Source organism: Sceloporus undulatus, chromosome 4 (assembly GCF_019175285.1).
Source record: "Sceloporus undulatus isolate JIND9_A2432 ecotype Alabama chromosome 4, SceUnd_v1.1, whole genome shotgun sequence".
NCBI lineage: Eukaryota > Metazoa > Chordata > Lepidosauria > Squamata > Phrynosomatidae > Sceloporus > Sceloporus undulatus.
In genome coordinates this window covers 128,253,388-128,279,990 of record NC_056525.1, presented here as the reverse complement: position 1 = coordinate 128,279,990, position 26,603 = coordinate 128,253,388, and the positions used below count along the sequence as shown (strand labels likewise).

Below are 26,603 nucleotides of genomic sequence, written 5' to 3'. Positions count from 1 at the left end.
AAAGGTCAACTCCTACATCAACCCTCCCATGTTTAGGATGGTAACTCTCCAGTCAATTTTCCCCTTCCTCCATCAAGGAGATTGGTTTGTGTCGATCGATCTGAAAGATGCGTATTTCCACATCAGCATCAGACCACAACACCGCAAATTTCTTTGCCATTGATGGAGATCTCTTTCGATATACCATTCTTCCCTTTGGCCTCTCCACCGCCCCACGTGTGTTCACCAAATGCATGGCAGCAGTCATCTCTCACCTTCGAATACAGGGAATAATTATTTTTCCGTATCTCGACGACTAGCTGCTGGTGTCGTCCTCTCGAACTCAGTTGTTTAAAGACATTCATGTCACTTTGTCCCTCATCACCGACTTTGCCCTCACCATCAATCCCACCAAGTCTATCCTCCAACCAGTCAGAGTGATAGAATATTTGGGCACATCTCTGAACTTTATCATGGCATGTGCCTATCTGCCCATCAGAAGGGCAGACTCCCTCTGGGATCATCTCTGTCTGGTCCTGTCCAAGGCCTTTCCTACAGCGAGGGACATTCAGCAGCTTCTAGGCTACATGGCGTCCACCACGGCTGTGGTCTATCTCTCCTGCCTGAGGTTCAGGCCCCTCCAAAGATGGTTTCTTTCTGTCTTCAGTCACCTCAAAGACAAACAATCCAAGAGACTTACCATTCCCCAACAGGTCAAGGACTCTCTCTCCTGGTGACTTATTCTTGACAATGTCCTCAAGGGAATGCCCTTCCAGGCCCCAGAACCTTCTATGATGGTCACCACAGACGCGTCCACGGCAGGCTGGGGCACTCACCTCAAAGATCTCAGCGTTCAAGGTTGTTCGTCTCCCTCGGAGAGAGAGATGCACATCAACGCCCTCGAACCTCTGGCTGTGATCAAGGCCTTTCGGTCCTTCGAACCCCATCTTCTTCACAGAATTGTACAAGTGGTGACAGACAACACAACAACAGTCTGTTACATCAACAAACAAGGCGGCACACATTCCTCTGACCTACTTCAGCTAGCTCAACAGCTTTGGGCTTGGTGCCATCATCGCTCCATCCACCCGGTGGCGATTCATCTCACCGGCAAAAATAATGTCTTGGCAGACTCTCTCAGCAGGATCAAGGTCCTTTAACATGAATGGACTCTGTCTGCTGAAGCCTTCCAACTGCTTGCCTCCTGATGGTGGAATCCATCCTTGGACCTCTTTGCCACTCCGGACAATGCCCAGTGGCCACAATTCTGCACCAGGGCAGGCAAGGGATACGGCTCCCTAGGAGATGCATTCCTAAGCAGTTGGAATCAATACTTCCTCTATGCCTTCCCTCCACTACCACTTGTAGCGAAGGTTGTGACCAACATGACCAGAGACAGAGCCAACGCGATTCTGCTGGCCCCCTTCTGGCTGAGACAGCCCTGGTTCACCCCCCTTCTCCACCTGTCCAGGGTCAATACTTCAAACTCTATCCTCAGCTTACACTTGACGGCTTGGAGGATCAGACCCTGAACTCCCCCAAATTGCTCAAGGTCATGTCAGCTTCTAGAAAGGACTCTACTGAACGATCCTACTCCTACAAATGAAATTGATTTTGTGAATTTGCTACAGCTAGAGCTGAACCCTCCAGTCCTATGAGTCTTTCTACAGCCTTACACTTCCTTTTACACCTTTGTGATCAAGGTTTGCCCTTCTCCTCTCTCAAAGTCTATTTGTCTGCCATTGTCGTCAACCAGCCTCCCGGTTCACCATCAGCTCTCCTTTTCTCTTCGACGACTATGAAAAGGTTCTTCAAAGGTCTCCATCATCTCTATCCTCCGATGCCTCCTTTGGCCCTGAGGTAGTCTCCATCTTTGGTGCTTACACAGCTAACTAGGCCTCCCTTTGCACCTTTGGGCTCGGCCTCTCTGAGACTGTTGACACTAAAGGTGTCTTTCCTTGTGGCCATTACTTGATTCAGACGTGCCTCTGAACTGACGACGCTGCGCTCTGATGAGCCTTTTCTTGTTTTCCACAGAGACAAAATGGTTTTCAGACCAGACATCTCATTCCTCCCTAAGGTGGTTTCCCCTTTCCACCTTTGTCAGGACATTGTTCTACCCAGACCCATCTACACCTCTAGAAAAGACTGTGCACATGCTGGATGTTCGCCATGCTCTGGCATTTATGTATAACGTTCTGCTGAGATCAGGTTGACTAACAAGTTGTTCATTTGTTACAGTGGATCCAGAAAGGGCCACCCTGTTTCTGCACAAAGATTTTCAAAATGGATTGTTCAGACTATTTCTCTGGCTTATGAGCTGGCCAAACGCCCTCTTCCTGTTGGTGTATGTTCACACTCAACCAGGGCTGTTGCTTCCTCTGCTGCCTTCCTTAAAAGCATCCCTCTATCTGATGTCTGCAAGGCAGCCACGTGGTCCCAGCCTTCCACTTTTGTTCGGCACTACCAGCTAGATTCCAGGTCTCGTCAAGATGCCAGTTTTGGTCGTGCTGTCCTTTCCTCTATTTTGCACCTCCTTAAGTTAGCTTTTTAGTCACCCAATTGTGTGAGGCACAGAGACCACGAAGAAGAACAGGTTACTCACCTGTAACTGTGGTTCTTCAAGTGGTCATCTGTGCCCTCACACAAATCCCTCCCTGCCTCCTCGGTCAGGTCCCTGCCATGTTTTTGCAGCAGACTTGAACTGAAGTAGGAGCTAGATTGGCGGGGTTGGGCATACTCAGTGCATGGGAGTGGCTTCTGCCAATCTGCCCAGCTTTTCAGCTTCCGAATGGAGTCTGCGCAAGCGCTGTACATAATTGTGTGAGGGCACAGATGAGAACTCGAAGAATCACAGTTACAGGTGAGTAACCTGTTCTTCTTCGTGGTCTCTGTGAATCATACAAATGGGTTTTACTGCGCCTGCGCAGTGCTGCTCAGAACCTACTGGAATCACTGGGCAAAGTTTACTTTGCAACATATAGAAACTTTTTGGTGGTAACTCCGCCCACCCGTTATAAGACCCCTGCCTTCCCACTCTTTTCCCCAGTTCCTTTTTTCCGCCGCGCTAGCTGCTTCAAGGAACTTTCGCTCGCTCTTGCTTGCTTGGAATCACTTTCGCTTTTGACCTCGGACCGTCTTTTGACCATTCTCTTTCTCCCGCCCCGGTAACTTCGGACTTCTCGGTTTGATTGACCTCGTTTTGGACTCTCCTCTCAACGTGACGACTTTGGAAGGATGCCTGCACCCTTCAAGAAGTGCGACGTTTGCGGGGGCAAGGTGCCCGTCCAGGACCCGCACTCCTCCTGCCTTCTGTGTCTGGGCAAAGACCACGATGCCAAGGCTTGCCTGCTCTGCAAGTCCCTCTCATCTCAAGCCCGGAAAAATCATGAGTCCCGGCTCACCTCTGCGATTGCCCTGGGCAAGGTACAGGAGGGAGGTTCCCGCCCGGCATCTGTCCCGCCTTCCGTGCTGCCCGCTTCATCCTCCAGGTCCAGCGTGTCCAGTGTGACATCCGTCAGGGCCAGCATGTCCAGCGTGGTGTCTGTCCCGGCCCGGCCGGGACAGTGGCTCCCACCACCTCCGATGTGGCCCGTGGCTCGAAACCGCCCAGTGACACTGACGAAACCTCCAAGCGCCCCCAGAAAACCTCGGGGACTGAGGGTCCTGAGCCCAAGCTGAAATACGGAAGGAAACCATCTCCGGAGGGCTCGCACGCGAGGGAACGGACGGAGACGGAGGTCCGGCTCGCTTCGCCTTCGTTCTCCAAGGCGTCCAAGTCTTCTCGACACGCCTCCAAGCCGAGGGAGCCGGCTTCGCCTTCGGGAGCGACGAGAGCTCAGCCCCTTGATAAGGCTAAGCCTCTAAGGCCCTCGTCATCGGGAGCCACTGCTGTCCTCCTGGACCTTCCAGAGAACCCCTTCTTCCCTCCGGAGGACCCAGCCGAGACCCCAAGATCGGGAAAGAAGCGACACTGGAAGGAGGCTGAGCGGGACCCTGTGCCCAAGAAGTCCAAACGGCCCAAGGACCACGCCGGGACAGACTTGCCTTCCAAGGCGAAGGACAAGAAGCGCTCCCCTTCGAAGAAGGCCCGCGCTCCTGCAGCTCCCTCCATCCCGGAACCGCTCCTGAGGTACAGCCGGTCCCGCATACACCGGTTCAGCCTACTGTGGACTTCGTTCACGATGTGGAGGACATCACCACCTGCTCCCCTCGTGGGGAACGGCCCCCGCTTTTCCCCCACTCCGAGGATGACGAAGAGGGTGACGATGACCGGAGAGAGGAAGCTCCAGACCTGTTCTTCGACTCGGAGACGGGCCGTTATTTTATGTCCGTTCTGAGGGATGTGGCCATCAGGGAGTTCACCAGACTCAACCCTCGCCCTGTGGATGCTCGGGAGGGTACGTCTACCCGGTCCATCCCGAACGTCTCTGTGCTGGACAGGCTTCCCCCGTCTCCCGCGGCGACATCTTCGGCTCCCTGCCGGCGGTCGGAGACCTCAACGGCCCCCATCCCGGTTCGCCCAAGGCCCCAGGTCAGGGTCCTGGACATACCCCTCACCTCGGACACGGACTCGGAGGATGAGCCCCTGCCTCCATCGGATGCTCCCTCTGAGGACGACGATCTCTCGGCGTCAGCTTCCCCTCAGAGGATGCACCACCCTGGGCCATCATTTCCATCTGACGACGTGCGTACATTCAGCGAGCACGTCGTGAAGATGGCCAGGGCCCTGGACATCGAGCTCTCCTTCCCCGAGGATGAGGCTCGCGACCCGATGGAGCGTCGGGTGCACGGACGGGTGCCCACACCGCCTTCCATCCCCTTGCTACCGTCCTTGGAGACCATAGTCCAGAGATCCTGGGACGCCCCGGCTTCCCTGTCCGGCTCGTCCCGCAAGGTCAAGTCCCTCTACAGGGTTGCTCCGGCAAGCTGCGTCTGGTTGGCCGACCACCCCAAGCCGAACTCGGCCATTGTGGAGGGAGCCCAGCACAGCTTCGTCCCGAAGCAGGCGACCTCCCCCGTCGATCGGGAGGCTAAGAAGATTGATGGCCTGGCCAAGAAGGCCTACTCGGCGGCGGCCCTCGCGGTGAAGGCCATCAATTACAACGCCTGCATGGGGGCCTATATCCAGACCTTGATGGAGCGGATCTCCCCCCTCGTGCCGGATGTTCCGGATGAGATCCAGAGGCAGCAGGTGGAGGTCAGGGACGAGGCCCATTCCATCGGGAGTTGGCTCATCACTGCCTCCAGGAATGTGGCAAACTGTGCGGGACGGGCCATGTCGGCATCAATGGCTATCCGGCAGCACGCCTGGTTGAGGGCGTCGGACCTCAACCCCAGTGTCAAGGCGGCCATCGAGAACATGCCGCTCGATGGCACCGGGCTCTTCCATGCTGAAACCGACGACCGCCTGAACAGGAAGTTCAGGATGAAGGCGGCGGCGAAGAAGCATGGGATGTCCTCCGCATCTGTCTCGCCCTTCCGAAAGCGACAGCGCCCGTGGCAGCTGCAAGGTCAGTCGCAGGGGTCCTTCTCCCAGGATCGGCAGTCTCAACAGCAGGGCTCCCAGAGACGCCGCTACCCCTCGCAGTCTTCCTCCTCCTCTGGCCGTCGCAATTTCCCGCCTTGGTACCGCAAGTCCCGCCGGCAGGATACCATCCAGGGGAAGAAGAGAGCCTGAAGGGACGCAGCGCGCTTCGTCTCTCCTCCGTCCCTTTTCTTTTTGGACATTTTGAGGCCCTTTGTTAACACCTGGGCCTCATTAACATCGGACTCGTGGGTTCTCAACATCGTCCGCAGGGGATATGCCCTCGAGTTCGAAGAGCTCCCTCCAACCGGAGCCTTCATGTCCACTCTCCCCTCGGACACCCTTCTCGACGAAGTGCGCACCTTGCTTGAAAAGGGGGCAATCTCCCCTTTACCGCCCGACCAATGCTCCAGGGCCTTTTTCTCCAGGTACTTCACGGTACCGAAGGCAGACGGGGGCATCAGGCCCATCCTGGACTTGAGACAATTGAACTTGTTCCTGGAATACCATCGCTTTCGAATGGTAACCCTGGCTTCCATTCTGCCTCTGCTCCACCAGGGCCTGTGGTTCGCAACCATCGACCTGAAGGACACCTACTTCCACATCGGGATCCGGAAGTCCCACCAGAGATTCCTCGCCTTCGCCGTAGGCTCCACCTCGTACCACTACAACGTGCTTCCTTTCGGCTTGGCCACGGCACCGACAGTTTTCACAAAGTCCATGGCACCGGTGGTGGCATACCTTCATCAGAAGGGCTTCATGGTCTTCCCGTACCTGGACGACTGGCTGTTTGCCACCGAATCCCAGCAAGAACTACAGGAGGCAGTCTCATTCGCCTTGCACCTCTTGGACTCCCTTGGTCTGGTCGTCAACGGGGAAAAGTCTCACTTCACACCGACCAAGCAGGTCAAGTTAATCGGGGCCATCCTCGACTCCGAAAGATGCTCCGCCTTTCTCCCTCCGGACCGTTTCCAGGCTTTGACGACATCACTCAGGCCTTGCATCTCCCACAGAAGGGTGAGGGCCAGAGATGTCCAAGTCGCCCTGGGCCATATGGCATCGACGACTTTTGTCACGCCTTGGTCAAGACTTCGCCTCCGTCCTCTGCAGTCCTGGTTCCTCTCGGTCTTCTCCCCGATGGAGGACCCTCCGTCCAGGTGGCTCACGGTACCGAGACCGGTAGCTGCTTCCCTGAGATGGTAGTTGGATTGCCGCAACGTGTGCACCGGGATGCCTTTCCATCAGCCTCAGCCCCAACTGACTCTGACAACAGATGCTTCCCTGGAGGGATGGGACGCCCACCTACTCAACCTGGTCGTCAAGGACAAGTGGTCTGCCCAGGACAAGCTTCTCCACATCAACGCTCTGGAGATGCTGGCAGTGGAAAAAGCACTGAGGGCATTCGAATCCGCTGTCGCAGGCAAGGTGGTCCTCCTGAGGACGGACAACACCACCATGATGTACTACATCAACAAGCAAGGAGGCACCAGGTCCAGAACCCTGCTCGACCTCACTCTCCGCATCTGGGATTGGTGCATCCAGAGACGGGTCCTCCTCCAGGCGATTCATCTTCCCGGAGAGGACAACAAGTTGGCAGATCGCCTCAGCAGATCTCCGTCGGTGTGCCACGAATGGAGGCTCCATCCCAAGACGGTCAGCGACCTTTTCGACCGGTGGGGAACTCCCTGGATCGACCACTTCGCGAGCAGATGGAACAGCCACTGTCCCCAGTTCTGCTCCAGGAAGTGAATGGACAGATCCCTAGGAGACGCGTTCGCCTTCCTTTGGACGGGAGAGCTCCTCTACGCCTTCCCTCCGTTTCCTCTCATCATCAGGGTGGTGTCCAAGATGACAACGGACCGTTCGCATGTGATCCTGATCACCCCGTGGTGGCCGAGACAGCCTTGGTTCGCATCCCTTCTCCACCTCTCCAAGAGATGCTTCCTCCGCCTCGATCCCCGCCCGGATCTGCTGTCGATCCAGGACGGACGGATTCTCCATCCGGATATCGAGAGCCTACCGCTGGTGGCCTGGAGGATACAGCCCTAACCGCCCTGCTGGAGGCGGTGAGGACGATGATCCTGGCTGCAAGGGAACCTTCCACCCAGCAGTCCTACGCCCTGAAATGGAGGAGGTTTAGCCTCTTCCTTGATCAAAAGGGCTTGTCTCCTGCTCAGGTGTCCACTCCAGTGGTGCTGGAGTTTTTGATGGTGCTTTTGGATGAGGGGTTGTGCCTCGCATCCATTAAGTGCTATTTGTCTGCCATTTGTGCCAAGTACCAATTCGGGGGGAGGGCTTCCTTTTTCAGGGATCCCTTGGTGAAGGGGTTCCTTAAAGGATGTGCCAACTTGTATCCTCCTGTGTTGGTACCAGCGCCGGCTTGGAGCCTGGAGGCAGTACTGTCTGCACTCCAATCCAAGCCCTTTGAACCGATGGCCACATCGGACTTGGGACTATTGACTTGGAAAACCGCTTTTCTTGTGGCCATCACCTCTGCCCGCCGTGCAGGCGAACTCTGTGCCTTGCGAAGGGACCAGCCCTTCCTGAGGTTTCACAAGGACAAGGTGGTCCTTCGGACAGACATTACTTTCTTGCCTAAGGTTGTGTCTGCTTTCCACATGTGCCAGGACATTGTGTTGCCTACCCTCGCTTCCAATCTGACTTCGGATGCGGAGCGAAGCCTGCACTCTCTGGATGTCAGGAGAGCGCTGGCGTTTTACCTGGACAGAACTGCTGCCTCCAGTCGGTCCAAGAGACTTTTCCAATGCTACTCGGAACCGAAGAAGGGATTGCCTGTGTCTGCGCAGAGATTTTCCAAATGGGTGGCCGGTACCATCCACCTCTGCTATGAACTGTTGGGCAAACCTCTCCCTGGCAGGGTTCGGTCCCATTCTACAAGGGCAATGTCAGCATCCTCTGCATTCCTGTCGGGGATTCCCTTAGAGGATGTCTGCAAGGCTGCTGTCTGGTCCCAATCTCTGACTTTTATTAAGCATTATAGGTTGGACACCAGAGCCATCCGAGACGCAGCTTTCGGGAGGGCTGTGCTGGTTTCAGGGTTGCATTGATTGCACTACTGGTGGTTTGTGTTTCAGCACTTATGTACATATGTCACTGTTTACATTTTGTTGAATGTTGGTTTGCACAATTTCTATGGGACGGGTCTTGCATGACCTGTGATTCCCTTCTCAGGCTTAGCAATGTTTTTGCTACGTTTGGTCTGTGCATGAACAAAAAGACTGACTCTTTTATGGTTCAAGGTGTTTATTGTTGCAATAAATATACCTTTGGTTTACCATAGCTTTGGTTTCAGGACACTCCCTCCGCCGCATACCTAAGCTTGTCAGGCTAAACCCATTTGTATGATTCGCAGAGACCACGAAGAAGAAGGACAGGTTGCTTACCTGTAACAGTATTTCTTCGAGTGGTCATCTGCGAATACATACAAATCCCACCCGTCCGTCCCCTCAGTGTCCTGCTCTTATTGGCTCTTTCCATCGCCTGCTTGGCGGAAAAATTGCGGAACTGGGGAAAAGAGCGGGAAGGCAGGGGCCTTATAACGGGTGGGCGGAGTTACCGCCAAAAAGTTTCTATATGTTGCAAAGTAAACTTTGCCCAGTGATTCCAGTAGGTTCCGAGCAGCACTGCGCAGGCGCAGTAAAACCCATTTGTATGTATTCGCAGATGACCACTCGAAGAAATACTGTTACAGGTAAGCAACCTGTCCTTCTCTATCTCTCCCTGTCTTACTCAATCTTTTTCAGTCAGGGCCCCATTCTCTGCTCAGAGTCAGGTTGGCTCCACCATAACCACCTGTCAACTGAACAAAGGTCTTACTTGAAAGCAGGCTATTCTGAAAAGGTGGTAAGTGCATTCTTAGCTTCCAGACAAGATTCTATCCTCAAAATATACAAGACCATTTGGAAAACTTTTTTCAGATAATCTTGCTGAAGATCAGCTTCACCATACAAAGCAGGTATTGACCTAGGTGTCAAACCCAGCATTATGATGCCAAACTACAGCATTGGCATCTGTTTTGTCAACCACCAAAAGCAGCCTATTTCTTTTTATTCATGTGTGAAAATATTTTTAAGGGGAGTGTCTGTACTCATTACCCTGGTTGCTCACTGCTTCTCTTCTTGTGCCTGTCACAAAGAAGTAAAAGCCCTTTCAATGTCTCCATTCAAACCTCTAAATCTGAATTCTGTTCATAATAAAAGTACTCTTCCTTGAGGTGATTCCCCTCAATCAGGTGGTTCTCAGAGCTAGCTGATCTCTCTATAGAGCCCTTTCATTACATATTTGATATCAACTCTGTACCTCTCTGGCTATATCCTGGCTTCTTACCCCAGATAAATTCACTATTTCATAACTCACAGGCCATTATTTTCCCATCTTTTTGCCCTTGTCCAGTTCAACTCATAGAAAAACAGTGGCATAAGGTGGATGTCAGACAGACTCTAAAATTGTATATCACAGGCACCAAACCTTTTAGGAAATCAGAAACACTCTTTATTTCCTTTCTATTCACTTCACTAGGGAAGAAGATTTCACCTTAACTAAGTGGATCACTATTTCACAATTAACTATTTTTCTTGCCACCATTCCTCCCATGTTCTGTCTTCACTAGGATAATTCCTGTTCATGGATTGCTTGTCCTCCACTATTCTAGCCAAGGAGCTATGCAGACCCAGATGGCAAGATTTTTTTCTCTTTTCTTCTCCTTGAGGGCTCTTTTTTCTCGTTTTCCTTTTTCTCAGCTTTGGAATATACTGAGGATAAGCCAGGGATACAGCAGGAAATGTTTTTTAAGACTCATGATCTCATGCCTCTTCTGGGCAGTGGCAAGAATTTAACCTATACGTGAATTACTCCTTCTTGGCTAGAATGGACCTTCACAGTAAGTCCTCCAATGTGCCATTCTTATCATATCAAAAGTCATCTTATTAATCTTTGTTTTGTTTTGTAGGAACAGATGAAACAGCAGCAGTGGCAGCAACAGCAACAAGGAATCTTGCCACAATCTACACCACAGCCTTCTAGTGGTCCTGTTCCACCCCCAGCACACAGACCACTATATCAACCCATGCAGCCACATCCTCCACATTTGGCTTCTGTGGGCTTTGATCCACGATGGCTCATGATGCAGTCATATGTTGATCCACGAATGATTTCAGGAAGAACTGCTATAGATATACCACCCATACACCCAGGTACAATTCACACCTGTATTGAAAGGACTTAAATGGCTCTCAGCTTTTCTGGACAGAATTCAAACTGTTTGTTTTGACCTCTAAAGCATTTGGAAACTAAGCTGCCCAAAGGACCATTTCTCTGTGTATGAACTTGTCCATTCACTGAGTTCAATGTCTTTCCTTTAGGTGCCCCACTTGTGGAAGTTGGAGAAGTGTCAGAGGGGAAATTTCTTTTGTAGGTTTACTATTATTGTGGACTTCTTGTCCAAAGGAAGATCTGTACTTCTTTCAAGTACCAGTCAAATCATGAGCTCTTTGTGTGAGCTTTTAGTTTTACCTATAGAAGTATATTAGCTACTGAATTAGATGCTACTTTTATCTATTGTCACAATGCAGATAATACAGTGTCACTTTCCAATAGTCAAACATCTCATGTAAGAAGAACCTATTTCTAAATCTGGGCTTTCTTCCTCTGTATTGAATGGTTGCATGTTACTGCTGTGTTCTGTTAATATTAATGTTATTTAGGTAAGGTCCCCCTTTTTTTGCAAGGCAGGTAGAAGAAAAATAGAAAACAGTAGTGAACATTGACTCCTCTGAATTTGTGTGTTCCCCACAGTCCTGAGGCTTTGTGGCTGTGTCTTGTCCCCTTTCTCACTGTACAAACAATCAGAAGACACAGGAAGGATAAGGACAGGTTGCTCACCTGTAATGGTATTTCTTCAAGTGGTCGTCTGCGAATACATACAAATGGGTTGTGCTGCAACTGCGCAGTGATGCTCCAAAAACTTCTGGAATAACTGGGCAAAGTTAGCTTCGCCCATCCCTTATAAGTCCCATGCGTTCCCGCGCTTTCCCCAGTTCCGAAATTTATGCCACTTAAGCGACATGAGAATGAGCCGATGTAGAGCAGGATACTGAGGGGAGGACGGGCAGTATTTGTAAGTATTCGCAGATTATCACTCAAGAAATACCGTTACAGGTGAGCAACCTGTCCTTCTTCGTGGTATCTGCGAATCATACAAATGGGTTAGACTGACAAGCTTAGGTCAGTGGTGGAGGGAGTGTCATGACACCAAAGTTAGGTTCAAATAAAGCTGTGTTTATTAAACCACACAATAATTTTTTTTGAACCAACACTGTGTGTGTTGTATTTAGTACTTCAATAAATAGTACTTTAACATGTTCAAGTCATAAGGCACATATTTCAACATATTAGGTAATGAAGGGCCTATGTAAACCATGTCAATTTTGCAATCATGCCAATTCTTGGCAAAAACATTCATTTTCAACAAAGTAAACACATGGAAATGCAGTGCAAATCAATGTAAACCTGAAACCAACACTGCCATCGCAAAAACCGTGTCCAGTTTGGCCCTGGTGTCCAGCCTATAATGTTTGATGAAAGCCAAGGGCTAGGACCAAACAGCAGCTTTACAGACATCCTCCAAAGGGTCCCCAGTCAAAAAAGCAGAGGATGCCACTACTGCCCTAGTTGCATGGGACCGAACCCTGGCCGGGAGAGGTCTGCCTAACAGTTCATAGCAGAGGTGGATGGTACCAGCCACCCATTTGGAAAGCCTCTGCACAGTGACAGGCAGTCCCTCTTTCAGTTCCGAGTAGCACTGGAAAAGTCTTTCGGAACGGCTCAAACCCACAGTTCTGTCCAAATAGAAGGATGACACCACCTTAGGCAGAAAGGTAATGTCAATACGGAGGACAACCTTATCCTTATGGAACCTAAAGAAAGGCTGATCCCTCCGCAAGGCACAGAGTTCACCCACACAGCAGGCAGAGGTAATGGCCACAAGAAAGGCTGTCTTCCAACTCAACTGCCCCAAGTCAGTTGTGGCCATGGGTTCAAAGGGCTTGGATTGCAAACAAGACAGCACAGCGTCCAAACTCCAAGCACGTGTCGGTACCGAGACCAGGGGATGGAGGTTGTTGCAACCCTTCAGGAAACTCTTCACCAGAGGGTCCCTGAAAAAAGGTTTGCCATCAAACTGGAAATGAGAACAGATGGCAGAAAGATAACACTCGATGGAGGTGAGGCACAGCCCCAAATCCAAAAGTGTCATCAGGAACTCCAATACCACTAGTGTCGACACTCAGGATGGAGAAAGGCCTCTTGCAGAGAGAAACTCAACAAATTTCTTCCATTTGGAAGCGTAGGATTTCTTAGTGGCCAGCTTTTGGGCAGCCAAAATCACCATCCGTATCGAGAGAGGTAGCGAGTCTAGGGACGGAGCCTCCACGCCACCATCAGAAGAAGCACTACCTTGTTGGAGAGGTTTGACTTGAAAGCTCTCATGGCTTTTTCCACAGCAAGCATCTTGAGGGCATTGATGTGGAGAGCCTGTTTGTCCAGAGACCACTTGTCCTTGATGAAGAGCCCTGACATGTGGGCTCCCCAACCTGCGGCTGAGGAGACGAAAAAGGCATGCCGACGCAAACGTTCTGGGAGTCGAGCCACTGACAGAGCAAGCAGAGAAACTGATCTCGAGACCGTGAGCCACTTGGATGGGAAGTCCGTCACTGCATTGAAGAACGACAGGAACCATGACTGGAGAGGTCAAAACCGCAGTCTTACCCACGGAGTCACAAACATTGTGGAGTCGAATCCCCACGTGGAAGTACGCATTCTTTTGGTCGATCGTCACAAACCACAGGGCCTGGTGTAATAAGCGCAAAATAGAGGCAAAAGTTACCATGCGGAATTGACAATAGGCCAAATAAGAGTTGAGGAGTCTCAGATCTAAAATGGGCCTAAGTCCACCATCGGTCTTGGGGACTGTAAAATATCTCAAGAAAAAACATCTGGAGGCTTGTGGCGGGTCTACAGGTGAAATTGCGCCCTTTGTAAGAAGAGTGCATGCTTCGTCAAGAAGGGTGTCGGGGGAGGGGAACAACAGCTCCAGTTAGAGGGAGCTCTTCGAACTTGAGGACATAACCCCTACAGGCAATGTCAAGGACCCAAGAGTTGGAAGTCACAGAGGCCCAGGTGTCAGAAAAAGGCCGCAAGATGTCATGGAAGGTGGAGCTGGAGAAGATGATGGAGCACACAGCAACCCTTCAGGATCTCTTATTGCCCTGGTCGGTATCTTGTTTTCGGTAGTTTTTGCAGTACCAAGCAGGGGGCTGGTGGCGGCCAGAAGAAGAAGACTGGGACGGGTAGCACTGCCTCTGGTGTTCCTGTTGGTATGAACGGACCTCCAAAACGCTTCCAAAACTGGGATTGAGACGGAGTTGACATACCATGTTTCTTGGCAGCCACCTCATATGGTACTTAAAGTTGAGGCGCTCATCAGTTTCACGGTTGAAGAGGCCTGCATCGTCGAAGGGCATGTCTTCGATGGTGGCTTTTGCATTGGGGTTCAAGTCTGAATAACGGAGGCAAGCGTATCTCCTTAGGGCAGTGGCAGCCGCCATGGACTTGACTGAACAATCTATGGGCTGAGGTGATCAACCAGCTCCCAATGGAATGAGCCTCGTCTCTAATTTCAGTCAGGACACCCTGACATTCGTCTGGGATGATGGGAGGAATCCTCTCCATTAAGCACTGTATGTATGCTCCCATATAGGCGTTGTAATTGGCAACTTTGAGTCCCAGAACAGAGAAGGCATAGGTCTTTTTTTGCTAGGCCATCAACCTTTTTCGCCTCACAGTCAGCCAGTGACGTGGATGTTTTTGGTGTGAAGGACTGTTGAGACCCCTCGACAATGTCAGAGTTCTGCTTGGGGTGTGGAAACAGCCAAGAAGACTGGGATGGAGAAATCCTGTACAAGGATTCAGTCTTCCTGGTTGTGGGTGCCACAGAAGCCAGTGCATCCCAGGAATGTTTGGCTATCCTCTCTAGCGAAGGCAACAATGGGATGGACGCTGGGGTGGAGAACTTGCTGTGGACCCGTATCTCGATGGGGTCAGTGGTGTTATCTTCAGTGTGGGTAATCTGTAAGTCCAACGCATTACCCATTTTAATGATGTGCTCTGCAAATGTACGGATGTCATCTGTGGGAAACGAAGCACCTGGTTGGAACAGCTCCTGAGGAGAATGTGGGACGATTTCGTCCGAGGAGCCTGAGTCGACATGTGATGCATGAGGAGCCCCATGATGGGACTCGTCATTGTTGGATTCAGAGGCATCTTCATCTAATACCTCTTGAGAAGACGAGTGCAGCGTCTGGGTAGCAGTGGCCACAGCGGAATGCGGTCTCGGAATTGAGACAGGAGACGGTAACGGAGCCGTTGTTGGTGGAGTGGATTTTGACGTCAGTGACAAAGTGGATCTTCGCATTGGTGGGACAGTGGATTCACGGCCCAAGCAACAATAGACATCGCGACTGACAAGAGACAAAATATCTGTCTATCTCACTATCATAATAATAGTCCGAGTCTTTCTGCTGAAGGAAGTGCGGAGGCTGATGAATCTCTGCGTGATGAATCTGAACCCGAGGGACCAATGTGGGAGACTGCCGACAAAGTGACCGAGCGGCAGAGTCGACCTCCTCTTCAGCGAGTTGGTGAAAGGCCAACGGGGCAGGTGGAGAAGCAACCAAAGCCAAAACCGATGTCCGACGGGTCTGAAGAGACGCAGCTTGGACTGGTACCGAAGGGGCAGCGAGATCTTTGGAGGACAACTGAGCGCCATCGGGAGTCTTGGGCTTGGCCTTCTTGGAGTGGAAAGAACCATGAGAACCATCTCCTGAATCCAAAGGCCTCTTCCTCAAAGAGCCATGAGAAGAACCTTCACCTGAATCCAAGGGCTTCCGCCTCTTTTTTGAGGAGGATTTTGAGCTTGAATCCGCAGAGCTCATATCTTTATCATGGGCCAAATCCTTTTTGGAGCTCGTGTCCTTATGCTTAGTCTTGCCCTTTTTGTAAGACTTAGACTTGGACTTAAACTGGCGTGCTCTTTCGGACCCAACGTCCCTTTCCGGGACAGACACGACGGTGGCACTTGGCTCAGTGGAGGAGCTTTGGGACCAGCAGCCGCTGGTACCGACTCCAAGGCAGCGGGTGCTGAAGCGGAGCGGGAGCCTGACGGAGGCAAGAGAGCCTGTTCGTACAGGGCAGACTTCAGGCGACAGTCGCGGTTCTTCCTTGCCTGAGGAGTCAGCGACTTGCAAAGAGCACAAGACTTGGGATTGTGGGCCTCGCCAAGGCAGAGAAGGCACGAAGAGTGGGGATCCTGTCCAGAGATCTTACCACCACATAAGTCACACTTCTTAAACGGAGCCAGAAACATTGTGAGTCGAATTAAAACCCTAACATTGAAGTGGTAAGACGCGCCAAATGGTCAAGAATACACGGGGGGGGGGGGGTTCAGATGAAGAATGGTCAAGCAAGCCTAGGTCGAGATTTTTGGGAAAAACAAGCGGATTCCAGCAGTGAAGTTCCTAAGCAGCTAACGCGGCGGAAAAAAGAAACGGGTAAGAGCGAGAATGCAGGGGACTTATAAGGGATGGGTAGAGCTACCACCAAAAAGTTGCAAAGTTAACTTTGCCGAGTGATTCCAGAAGTTTTCTGAGGAGCACTGTGCAGGTGCAGTACAACCCATTTGTATGATTCGCAGAGACCCTGAAGAAGAAATAGTGGTTCTGTGATTCTATGAATAAACTTTTTTTTCCTCCTGTATTGATTTTTAACAATTTTGCCTGATGAAGAAGGCAGTATAGCTTGAAAAACTTGCAACATGTTTTTTTGTTTTGTTTTTGGCATTTGTTTGACTCAGTAAAAGCATCTCTGTTTTCTGGATTTTTGATGTTACTGTACTTTGCTACAGCTATGGCCAACATAGCTACCACTGGGTATGTTTTCTGGATTTTATAGTTAGGAATGAGATTTAAGGGTTTTACAGTATGCCCAAAGTGATGAGCAGCATTTAAAAGCAAAACTGGAGAAGAGAAACCGAAGAAGAAGAAGAAGAAGAAACAGTTTTCACCATATTTACAAGACCTGTGAGAACAAATAATTACAGTAGTTATCTTGGAAAACTGAACAGTGATGTTGTATCACAAACTACACTGGTAGTATTCCATAATAATAGTATTCCATATTTGAAGATGATTCCCACAGATAGTCACACAACTGAGTAGGTCTGCCATCCCCAGTCACAAATGATAGAGGTATGTCCTAACAATGATGTTTCTTGGAATGATAGTCATTCTAATGAACACAAACAGACCAAAGCTGCAGACACCTGTCACAGTGGGAATACCACAGGTCCAGTCCAAACATTTTAGCCTGTTTGTCCAGAGACCACTTGTCCTTGATGAAGAGCCCTGACATGTGGGCTCCCCTACCTGAGGCTGAGGAGGCCTGAGGCTGAAGAGGCGAAAAAGGCATGCCGATGCAAACGTTCTGCAGACATCTGTCACAGTGGGAATAACAGGTCCAGTCCAAACATTTTAGCTACAGTTGTCCCTCCACATTTGTGGTTTTAATTTGTGAGGATTTTATTATTTGTGGTTTTGATTAATATGTCCTGTCTAGGAATCTCTAGCTCCTCCAGTGCAACTCTGCCAGAAATTCACCACAAAGTTGTGCTGGAGAACCTAGAAGTTCTTACAGAAAACACTTCTCTAGACATTTGTAGATGATCTGTCAAGTGTTGACCATAGAAGTGCATTGGAGGACCTGGAAAATCCTAGAGAGGTGTTCACTCAGGTAAACAGAATAGTGTTTTTTATTTGCATTTTTTCCATGTTCATGGAGGTCCTTCACCCCTAACCCCAGAGAATATGGAGGGATCACTGTAATATGTTTACAAAGCAGTAGCTTAGATTATCTATACTAGGTTTAATTATTGAACTTAAATATCTTCATTACAGGAATTATAACTCCAAAGCCACTTCTGAGAAGAGATCAAGTAGAAGGAGCAGGAACTGGATCAGATTCTTTTGACCATGTCACTCGACCAACAAGGGAGCATACTGTACCACTGTCAGACCCACACATGATGTGGGGATCAGATTCGTATCCTCCCACAGAGCCTCCAGAGACTAATACATCTCCAAAACTCTTAGAAGAAACTGAAGATATGAGGTAAAATGTAGGATTAGCTAGCAATAGGCTCTTTCTGCACAATGCTTTTTCATCATAGGCCTTCCACATATAATTGTCAGTTCCTATACTAAAAAAAGTCATAAAACTCAATTTTTGAATAGATTTTTAAATAGTTGCTTAGAAACAAGTGTATTACCCTGGACACTTGCTTGCCTTAGTCAGCTAACTGGTAAATAGGAACGGAAAAGTATGATGCAGTTCTAGGTCCATTCACCCATAATAGATTAATGCATGATTAATTGAACAAATAGATGGGTTAGTACAAAGTTTTAATGAAGGAAGAAAGGAAATGTTTAGACCACCTGCCATTAGTAATCTGTGACTTCAGTATTGCTTGTCACATAAATATCTTATTTGTCATGACTAATTTGAACTGAATGTTTGCTAATTCCAGTACAGTATTAGCAGTGGATATCATGGCCATCTATGAAAGCTTTAATAATAATCCTAACTAGAAAAGTTCTGTAAAGATGAATAAAATGAAGTTCTTATAGTATTTGCATGTTAAAATTACTAAATTGGTTATTACCATTCAGTTCTTTCTCAACATGGGTCTACTGAACTACTTCTGGGATTTGCCATTGAATTTGGAGGGTTTTCTGGTACTTGATTTCACAGTTGTTTCACTTTGCTGAAATTAAATGCAGTGTTGGCTGGTTTAAAACAGGTTGGTTTAAACCATGGTTTTAAACCAAATGACTTTTTAAAAAAAAAAACTTTTTTAAAAAAATAGATGATTCATATATTTTAAAGAAGTCTGGCTTATTATTTTCCAACCCTCTTACTGGAACAACAATGACTAAATTTAAACATTTTAACCTTTAAATTTTTATTAGCAGTTCTTCATTGTTAGACCAGTGTCAGTTGCTTCTTTTTAATCATTTTATAGTTTAAGAAATGCCATTTGGATGCCAATCCTTCAATCACCATAAACTTGCTTTAAAAGAGCACTTTTAAAATAACAAATAGTGTTTATGCTAGTGGCATTACAATCCAAATTGCATATTGCTACTTGATTTTCTGATTTAGTCCTCTATTGGTATAGCTCTATACAAAAATAAATAAATAAATAAAACCGTCGTTTTTTAAAAAAAACAATTTCCCCAACATTGGTTAAATGTTGTAATTAAAATGTTTGCTTTAAGTCATTGGTATTTGTGGTGTTAGCCTATTTCACTGTGTTGGGCCCGTATGCTTAAAATCTCCTAGAACTGGTCTTCTGTTCTAAATAGCTATGATCCAAACCTACAATAGCTAATCCAAATTATGTTTTAATATGTTTCAAACTATTGATAAGATTTCCACTAAATGTGGCTTGCTTGCTTCTAGGCCCAAAGCACTTCTGAATCAAGAACAAATGACTGTTCAAGTAGTTTACTCAGGAGAACAGAGTCAGTTGGACTCCCTCACAAGGACAGACTTTTTCAAAGAACCTGCTGAAGTGAATGTACAGAAGTCCCCAGTTGGACCTTCAAAAGAAGTAAATCTTCAGCAGACTGACACACCTGCTCCTTCAACAGGTTTTGAAGTGGCTGCTGAAAATGTCTTGCAAGTCTCCTGGAAAGAACAGGGGTCTATAGAAGAGAGTAATTCTTCCCCGAAGAACACCTTTTCCCATGAGTCCAGCCATTCTTCAAAGTCAGAAGAGCAAGGGATTGATACACTAGTAACTGTTCCCAAAGGAAACAGTAGGCATATTGAGCCCAAAGAAGCAGTGATTGAAAGAATGGATAATAAATTGAAAAAAGAAGTCTTTACCACTAATAGATTATCAGAAGGCTCCAAACCTGAGAAGTCCTTCAAGCCTAAATCCGAAACTCGGTGGGGTCCAAGACCAGGTTATGGCAGAAGAGAAGAAGGTAGTGATAGGCCAGTAAGAAGATCAGGTCCTATTAAAAAGCCTATCCTTCGAGATATGAAAGAAGAGCGTGAACAAAGAGAAGAACGTGAGCAGAAAAAGGAAAGAGAAGGGGGGAAACTGGCAAATGAGAGAGTGAGCAAGAATGAAAAAAGGGAACAACCTCCAGTGCCACCTTCCAAGCTAGAACCAGAGAAGACCATTACAAATGATAAAAAGGAATTGCAAAGAACACCACAAGCTTCAGAATCTGCAAACAATTTCATGGAGTCTGGGACTACAGTTACACCTGTGCATCAGCCTCCTGTTGTTCAGCAATCAACAGTGATAGCACCTGTGGTTCAACATCCAGTTGCAATCCAGGCACCACCACCTATAATTTCACAGCCTGCTAGTCCACAAATTGCACTTGAACCTCCATCCCTTACTGCCCAGCAGCTACCAATTCAGCAGCCTGTCAATACAACAAAAGAAGAAAAACAGCCAGAGACAGTAGTTAACAAAGAACGACCTATAGAGAGACCTCATATGGAAACCAGACCTGTGAAAAGAGACTCTGGTTTGCCTCCCAGAACATACTGGAAAGAAGCCAGAGATAGAGACTGGTTCCCAGACCAGGGATACAGGGGAAGAGGACGTGGAGAGTATTATTCTAGGGGGCGCAGCTATAGAGGTTCTTATGGTGGCAGAGGTAGAGGTGGAAGAGGCCACAACAGAGACTATCCACATTACAGAGACCCTAAGCCTAGAGTAGAGCATGTGCCTTCTAGTTCTCTCAGACAGAGAGAAGAGAGTGAAACCCGTAGTGAGAGCTCTGATTTTGAAGTAGTTCCTAAACGGCGAAGGCAGAGAGGATCAGAAACTGACTCTGACAGTGAAGTGCATGAAAGTGCAAGTGACACTCTTCTTTCAGATAAAGACAGTTTAAGCAAAAGTAAACATCCCAGAAGAGAGGAAAAGGCTGAGTTCAAAAAGCCTGCAAAAACCTTATCTTTCAGACCTGAAAATAATGTTCATGGGGAAAGTAGAGTTCTAGATAAAACTTATGGAAGGGAAGATGAGAATAAGCCCAAACCAGGCTTTCTTCCTAAAGGAGAACCTTCTAGACATGGAAGAGGAGGAACGTTTAGACGTGGAAGTAGAGAGCCAGTTAGCCGTCCACCTCGGGCATCAACTCTTAGGAGACCAGGATACAGAGAGAATCAGTGGAACCCAAGACAGACAGAAGCCACCAAAGTTGAAGATGGAGAATCCCAAGGAAGGCAGGAGCATTATGGTTCTATACCACTAGAAAAAAGGCAACCTGCAAAGTTTGAGAGGAAATTTGATCCTGCTAGGGAAAGGCCTCGGAGACAAAGGCCTGCACGACCTCCCAGGCAAGATAAGCCACCACGCTTTAGACGTCTAAAAGAAAGAGAGGCAGCATCAAAAATAAGTGAAGCCACCACCAGTTCCTCTTCAAGTGCTGCAGTGAGCAATATTCTTAATGAGCAGCCGAGTACTACTTTAGATGTTTCAGGAATCAAGACACCTGATTTATCAAATCAGAACTCTTCAGACCAAGCAAATGAAGAGTGGGAAACTGCTTCAGAAAGTAGTGATTTCAATGAGAGGCGTGAGAGGGATGAGAAGAAATTAGCAGATGTCATGGCACAGGTAATTGTTAAAGCAGGAGAAAATATGCTAACTCCCAAAAGAGAAATTGCCAAGAGAAGTTTTTCCAGTCAGCGACCAGGGATTGATCGGCAGAATCGCCGTGGCAATAGTGGACCACCCAAATCTGGACGGAACTTTTCAGGACCAAGAAATGAAAGGCGAAGTGGTCCCCCAATAAGAAGTGGGAAAAGGGGGTAAGTGTTTCCTATCAAAAAGCTAATCCAGGAGGCATTAGGTAGTTTTAAGAGGTGATGTATTTAATCAGATTTCTTTGAAGTTAGCAGAATAGGACTAGGGTTGTCTTTTCAGAATGTAAGGAAAATATAGTGGGAGGCCAATTTTGTAGGGGCACCATGTTGATACAGGTGGGATAAGAACCTAAAACGGTCAAACATACCCCTTCACAGTATGCTTCTCTCCCCCTTTTCTACAGTATCTCTTTACCCTTCCTAACATGCTGCAGAGGACAGAGAAATCTGAAATGATGACTTGCAGAAGGCTTTAAAATTAGGCCTAGGGTAACAGGTTATTCACATGTAGTAAATAGTGGTGTGAGATCATTATTATGGAAAGGGATCTTGCAAAACCTTTGAGACTAACTGAAATATAGAAATTGGTAGCATGAGCTTTCATAGACTTGAGCCTACTTCCTCAAATGCATTTGGATGCATCTTTTCTACCTTTGAGGAATATGTCTGAGGATATGAGGAAGTAGGCTCAAGTCTGTGAAAGCTCATGCTACCAACTTTTTTCTTCCAATTAGTCTCAAAGGTGCTGAAAGATCCTTTTGCATAGTGATTTTCCAGACTAATACAGCTATGTTTTTGAGATAATTATGTTATCCTTTCACAGCAAAATTTATCTCTCAAATCCAAACCTTGAAATAACAAAACAAAACATACATACATACATCACACAAAAATATTATTCCATTGATTTTGTTTTCCTTTGTATTTGATTCTAAGGAAACCTTTATTTATAATAGTAACTACACTTTTACCAATCTGAAGAATTTTGTTTCATAGCTCTTCCATTGGCAGGGTGGATTTGAATTTCAAAAGGAATATAGGCTTCCTGGGATCAAACTATGATGGTAGAATCAATAAATCAACTGACGTTTGACTAAAATATTCTTTGGACGGAGGAGCAATCTACTCATTCATGGATTATTCCCCACGTGCCAGCTGACAATGCAGAACTTCTAAAGTACTGTACACTGCTCCCTCGGGTTACGAAATTAATTCGTTCCGCGGCCGCTTTCGTAACCCGAAAAGCCTTCGTAAGCCGAATTGCCATAGGCGCTAATGGGGAAAAGCCGCGTTTCGTGCGAAAAAGCGCCGAAAAGCACCAAAAAATTTTTTCGTAACCCGAAAAAACATTCGTAACCCGGAACAATTATTTCCAATGGGATTTTTTCGTATCCCGGAAATTTCGTAACCTGGGTATTTCGTATCCCGAGGTACCACTGTAGTTAGTACTTTCCTGTTTTTTTCTGTTGATTCCACTCTCTTCGTTGACAGTTTTTCATTTTTCTGCCTTACCAGCCAGATGTGTCTCCCTTTGCTCACAAATTAAATATCTTACAGATGTAGGAGATAATGTAGAGGGAGAGACAGTAGATAAAGAGAGTGAGAAAAGTGAAGCGGTTTTGCCTTCAAAGAAGGCAACACAGAGAAATATAAGGTACTGCACTTAGGGTGGGAAAATGAACTGCACAGATATAGGATGGGGAACACCTGGCTGAACAAGACTATATGTGAAAGGGATCTAGGAGTCCAAGTAGGCCACACGTTGAATATGAGAACAGTGTGATGTGGCAGCTAAAAAGACCAATGCAATTTTAGGCTGCATCAATAGAAGTACAGTGTTGTGTGCCTTCACTCCAACCCTAAGGAAACCTGTCATGGGATATTCTTGGCAAGATTTGTTCAGGGGTATAAAAAGACTTAATTTGTATTGAGCAATTTTCTAGCGTATAAGACAACTGGGCGTATAAGACGACCCCAACTTTTCCAGTTAAAATACAGAGTTTGGGATAATACTCACCATATAAGACTAACCCTCTTCCAATGCACACCAAATAAAGTTTTTTTAAAAAAATTAGATTTGATTTCAATATGGTAATTTTAATTCAAATGCTTATGACATGCAGGTACTTAGCAGGAAAACTGTCACTTATAAACATAATAATAAACATAAATTTATTATTGTTATTATTATTATTATTATTAAACAATTTATTTAACAATAATAACAAATTATTAAATTTATTTAACTAAAATTTAGTTAACTGAATAGGTTAACTTTGTCAGTGAACCAATAAAAGGGTTATTTTTATTTAAGAGGAACTGCCAAAGTCTCCCAAGCGAACGGGAGCAGGGAAATTTCAGCCCGAGTGCCTGTGAGGGAGAGGGGCAACTAAACATGAAAAAGGCCCCTCAAAGCAGCCAAAACGGGGCGAGGAGCCCAAATGGAAGCTTGAAAATGGTGCCTGAGGGAGGGAGGAGAACGGCCCCTGAAAACGGCCAAAACGCGGCGGGGAGCCCAACAGAGCCCCGAAAATGGCGCCGGAGGGAGGGTGATAGGCCCCTCAATGCACCCAAAACAGGGCAGGGAGCCCACGGCACCAAACGGAGGCAAGGGAAGCTGCCGTCAAACGCCCGAGAGAGAGAGAGAGAGAGGAAGCCCCAATGTGCCTCAACAGCGGGGCAGGAAGCCAGGGAAATGTTTTTGAGCTCCCCCACCATATGCAGCAACTGCAGATTCTCCAGTCTGGCTTGGAACAACACCTGGCGTATAAGATAACCCCCGACTTTTGAGAAGATTTTCCTGGGTTAAAAAGTCATCTTATACACCAGAAAATACGGTAGATAGTTTTGCTTTAGTACTTGTTAGTATCTTTGCCAAATGTTAGCAGACTAATAGTTTTGTTGTGTGCCTTCAAGTTGCTTTCAACAATCATGCAATATTCTTGGCAGGACTTTTTCAGAGGTATAAAAAGGCTTAATTTGTATTCAGCAAGCTGTTAGATAGGCGGGGTACAAACCGCCGCTTTGCGGCGCTCCACCGCCATTTGCTCCGCGCGGGAGCCGCAGCAGCCAAACTGCGTGACTCCCGCGCAGAGCAAAAAAGAAGCTCCATTTCAGAGCTTCTTTCTGCGGCGCCTCTATGACGTTGCGAGGCGCCGCAGGCGCATTCGCGACGTCATAGGCGCCGCGACACGTCTGGACGCTATGCGTCCAGTACGTAAAGATGGCGGCGCCCATGTGGAAGGGGCGCCGCCATCTTGTACGTACTGTATACGTACTAGGGTTAGGGGGGGTGCGGAAGCACCGCCCCTTCCTAACCCTAGTACGTATACAGTACATACTATATGGCGGTGTGTATCCCGCCATAGTTTTGCTTTATCTCGATAGTTCAAAAGAAGCATACTTTCTCTTCAACCCACCTGCCCATACAGTTCTCATGGCTATTGGGGTCGATCATAACTTCACACTTGACCTGAATAGACTAGAAAGCTGGGCCAGAGCTAACAGAATGAACTTCAACAGGGAGAAATGTAAGGTACTGCACTTAGGGCGAAAAAATGAAATGCACAGATATAGGATGGGAGACACCTGGCTTAAGGAGACAACATGTGAAAGGGATCTAGGAGTCCAAGTAGACCACAAGTTGAACATGAGTCAACAGTGTGATGCGGCAGCTAACAAGGCCAATGCGATTTTAGGCTGCATCAATAGAAGTATCGTATCTAGATCCAGGGAAGTAATAGTGCCACTATATTCTGCTCTGGTCAGGCCCCACCTGGAATATTGTGTCCAGTTCTGGGCGCCACAATTCAAAAAGGACATTGAGAAACTGGAGCGTGTCCAAAGGAGGGCGACTAAAATGGTGAAAGGTCTGGAAACCTTGCCCTATGAGGAACAACTCAGGGAGCTGAGGATGTTTAGCCTGGAGAAGAGAAGGTTAAGAGGCGATATGATAGCCCTATTTAAATACTTGAAGGGATGTCACATTGAGGAGGGAGCAAACTTGTTTTCTGCTGCTCCAGAGAGAACAAGACCCGGAGCAATGGATGCAAGATGCAGGAAAAGAGATTCCACCTCAACATTAGGAAGAATTTCCTGACAGTAAGGGCTGTTCGACAGTGGAACACACTTCCTAGGAGTGTAGTGGAGTCTCCCTCCTTGAAGGTCTTCAAACAGAAGCTGGATGGCCATCTGTCGACGATGCTTTGATCTGGATTTCCTGCATGGCAGGGGGTTGGACTGGATGGCCCTTGCGGTCTCTTCCAACTCTATGATTCTATGATTCTTCATTCTCTTCTGTATTATATAATCAATGGGAATCCATGTTGCAGGGGACAGTACCCTAGTTCAAGGACCTTCTGTAGCCAGCCATGAGGAACTAGTGTTTAATCATGGGATAATCTGCCTAGATTTTTTGCTGAAGGGCCAGTTCTGCCACTTATTGCAAGAGGATGCTGGACATCATCAGATAAAGGATGGACCTTGGAGGACAGTGAAGTCCCTGACCCATCTCATCATCATCATCATCATCATCATCATCCTTTTTAGCATTATTATCATCATTTTATCTTTTACCATTATAAATGGATAAAAAGCTGTGTATTAGTACAGTAAACCACCCCTGCCTTAAAGAGTTTTTCCCTTAGGTGAAGTATGTTTATCTGTAGTGGCAAAAGAAATAGGACAAAAAGGAAAGCAAAAATTGGGGGTATGGGGAAGAACTCGCTTTTGGAATTAAAGAGGAATTACTTCTAAACAATCCTGTAAAGGTGGAAATTTTTTCTGACAAAAAATTCATTAACCTGTTAGATACCCAGGCAAGGTCACTGTTCCCCAAAACTTCTAAAGTAAGGTAGCAAAATGAAACTTCAGAGATAAGATCAGAAGGCGCCTTGCTGAGAATAAGGAGCGTTGCAGAGGTATTAACTGAAGAAACCAAGGAAATTATTATTATTATTATTATTATTATTATTTATTATTATTATTAACCTTTATTTATAAAGCACTGTAAATTTACACAGTGCTGTATATACAACCTTTTAGTTAGACAGTTCCCTGCCCGCAGGCTTACAATCTAAAAAGACATGACACAAAAGAAGAAGGGAGAGGTGGTGGGGAAGGGGATGAAGACCAGCAGTTGTTCTCTACCTCCGAGGCCAGGACCAAGGCAGATGGAATGGAGGAAGGGCTTGGGTTCTTAATGGATGGTCAAAAGGAGAAGGGAATGACAGTAGGGAAGGGGGAAAGTCCAGCTCATCTGCTCTCTCACATAAGCCTCTCTCCCCCTCAAGAT

General features: G+C 47.4%; 1 protein-coding gene across 12 annotated transcripts in view; it reads left to right on the top strand.

Annotated features, from left to right (window-relative positions):
* Positions 1-26,603, top strand: part of PRRC2C (proline rich coiled-coil 2C) — a 208,198-nt gene that overhangs the window by 77,555 nt on the left and 104,040 nt on the right. For all 12 annotated transcript variants that reach the window (XR_006103620.1, XR_006103619.1, XM_042464503.1 and 9 more), the window contains exons 14-16: positions 10,476-10,719; positions 17,533-17,746; positions 19,097-21,475. Coding sequence is in view for 10 of the 12 variants with exons in the window: in XM_042464503.1 (XP_042320437.1) it covers positions 10,476-10,719; positions 17,533-17,746; positions 19,097-21,475 (2,837 nt within the window). In the remaining 2 variants the exon portion in view is untranslated. The remainder of the gene's footprint in view (positions 1-10,475; positions 10,720-17,532; positions 17,747-19,096; positions 21,476-26,603) is intronic.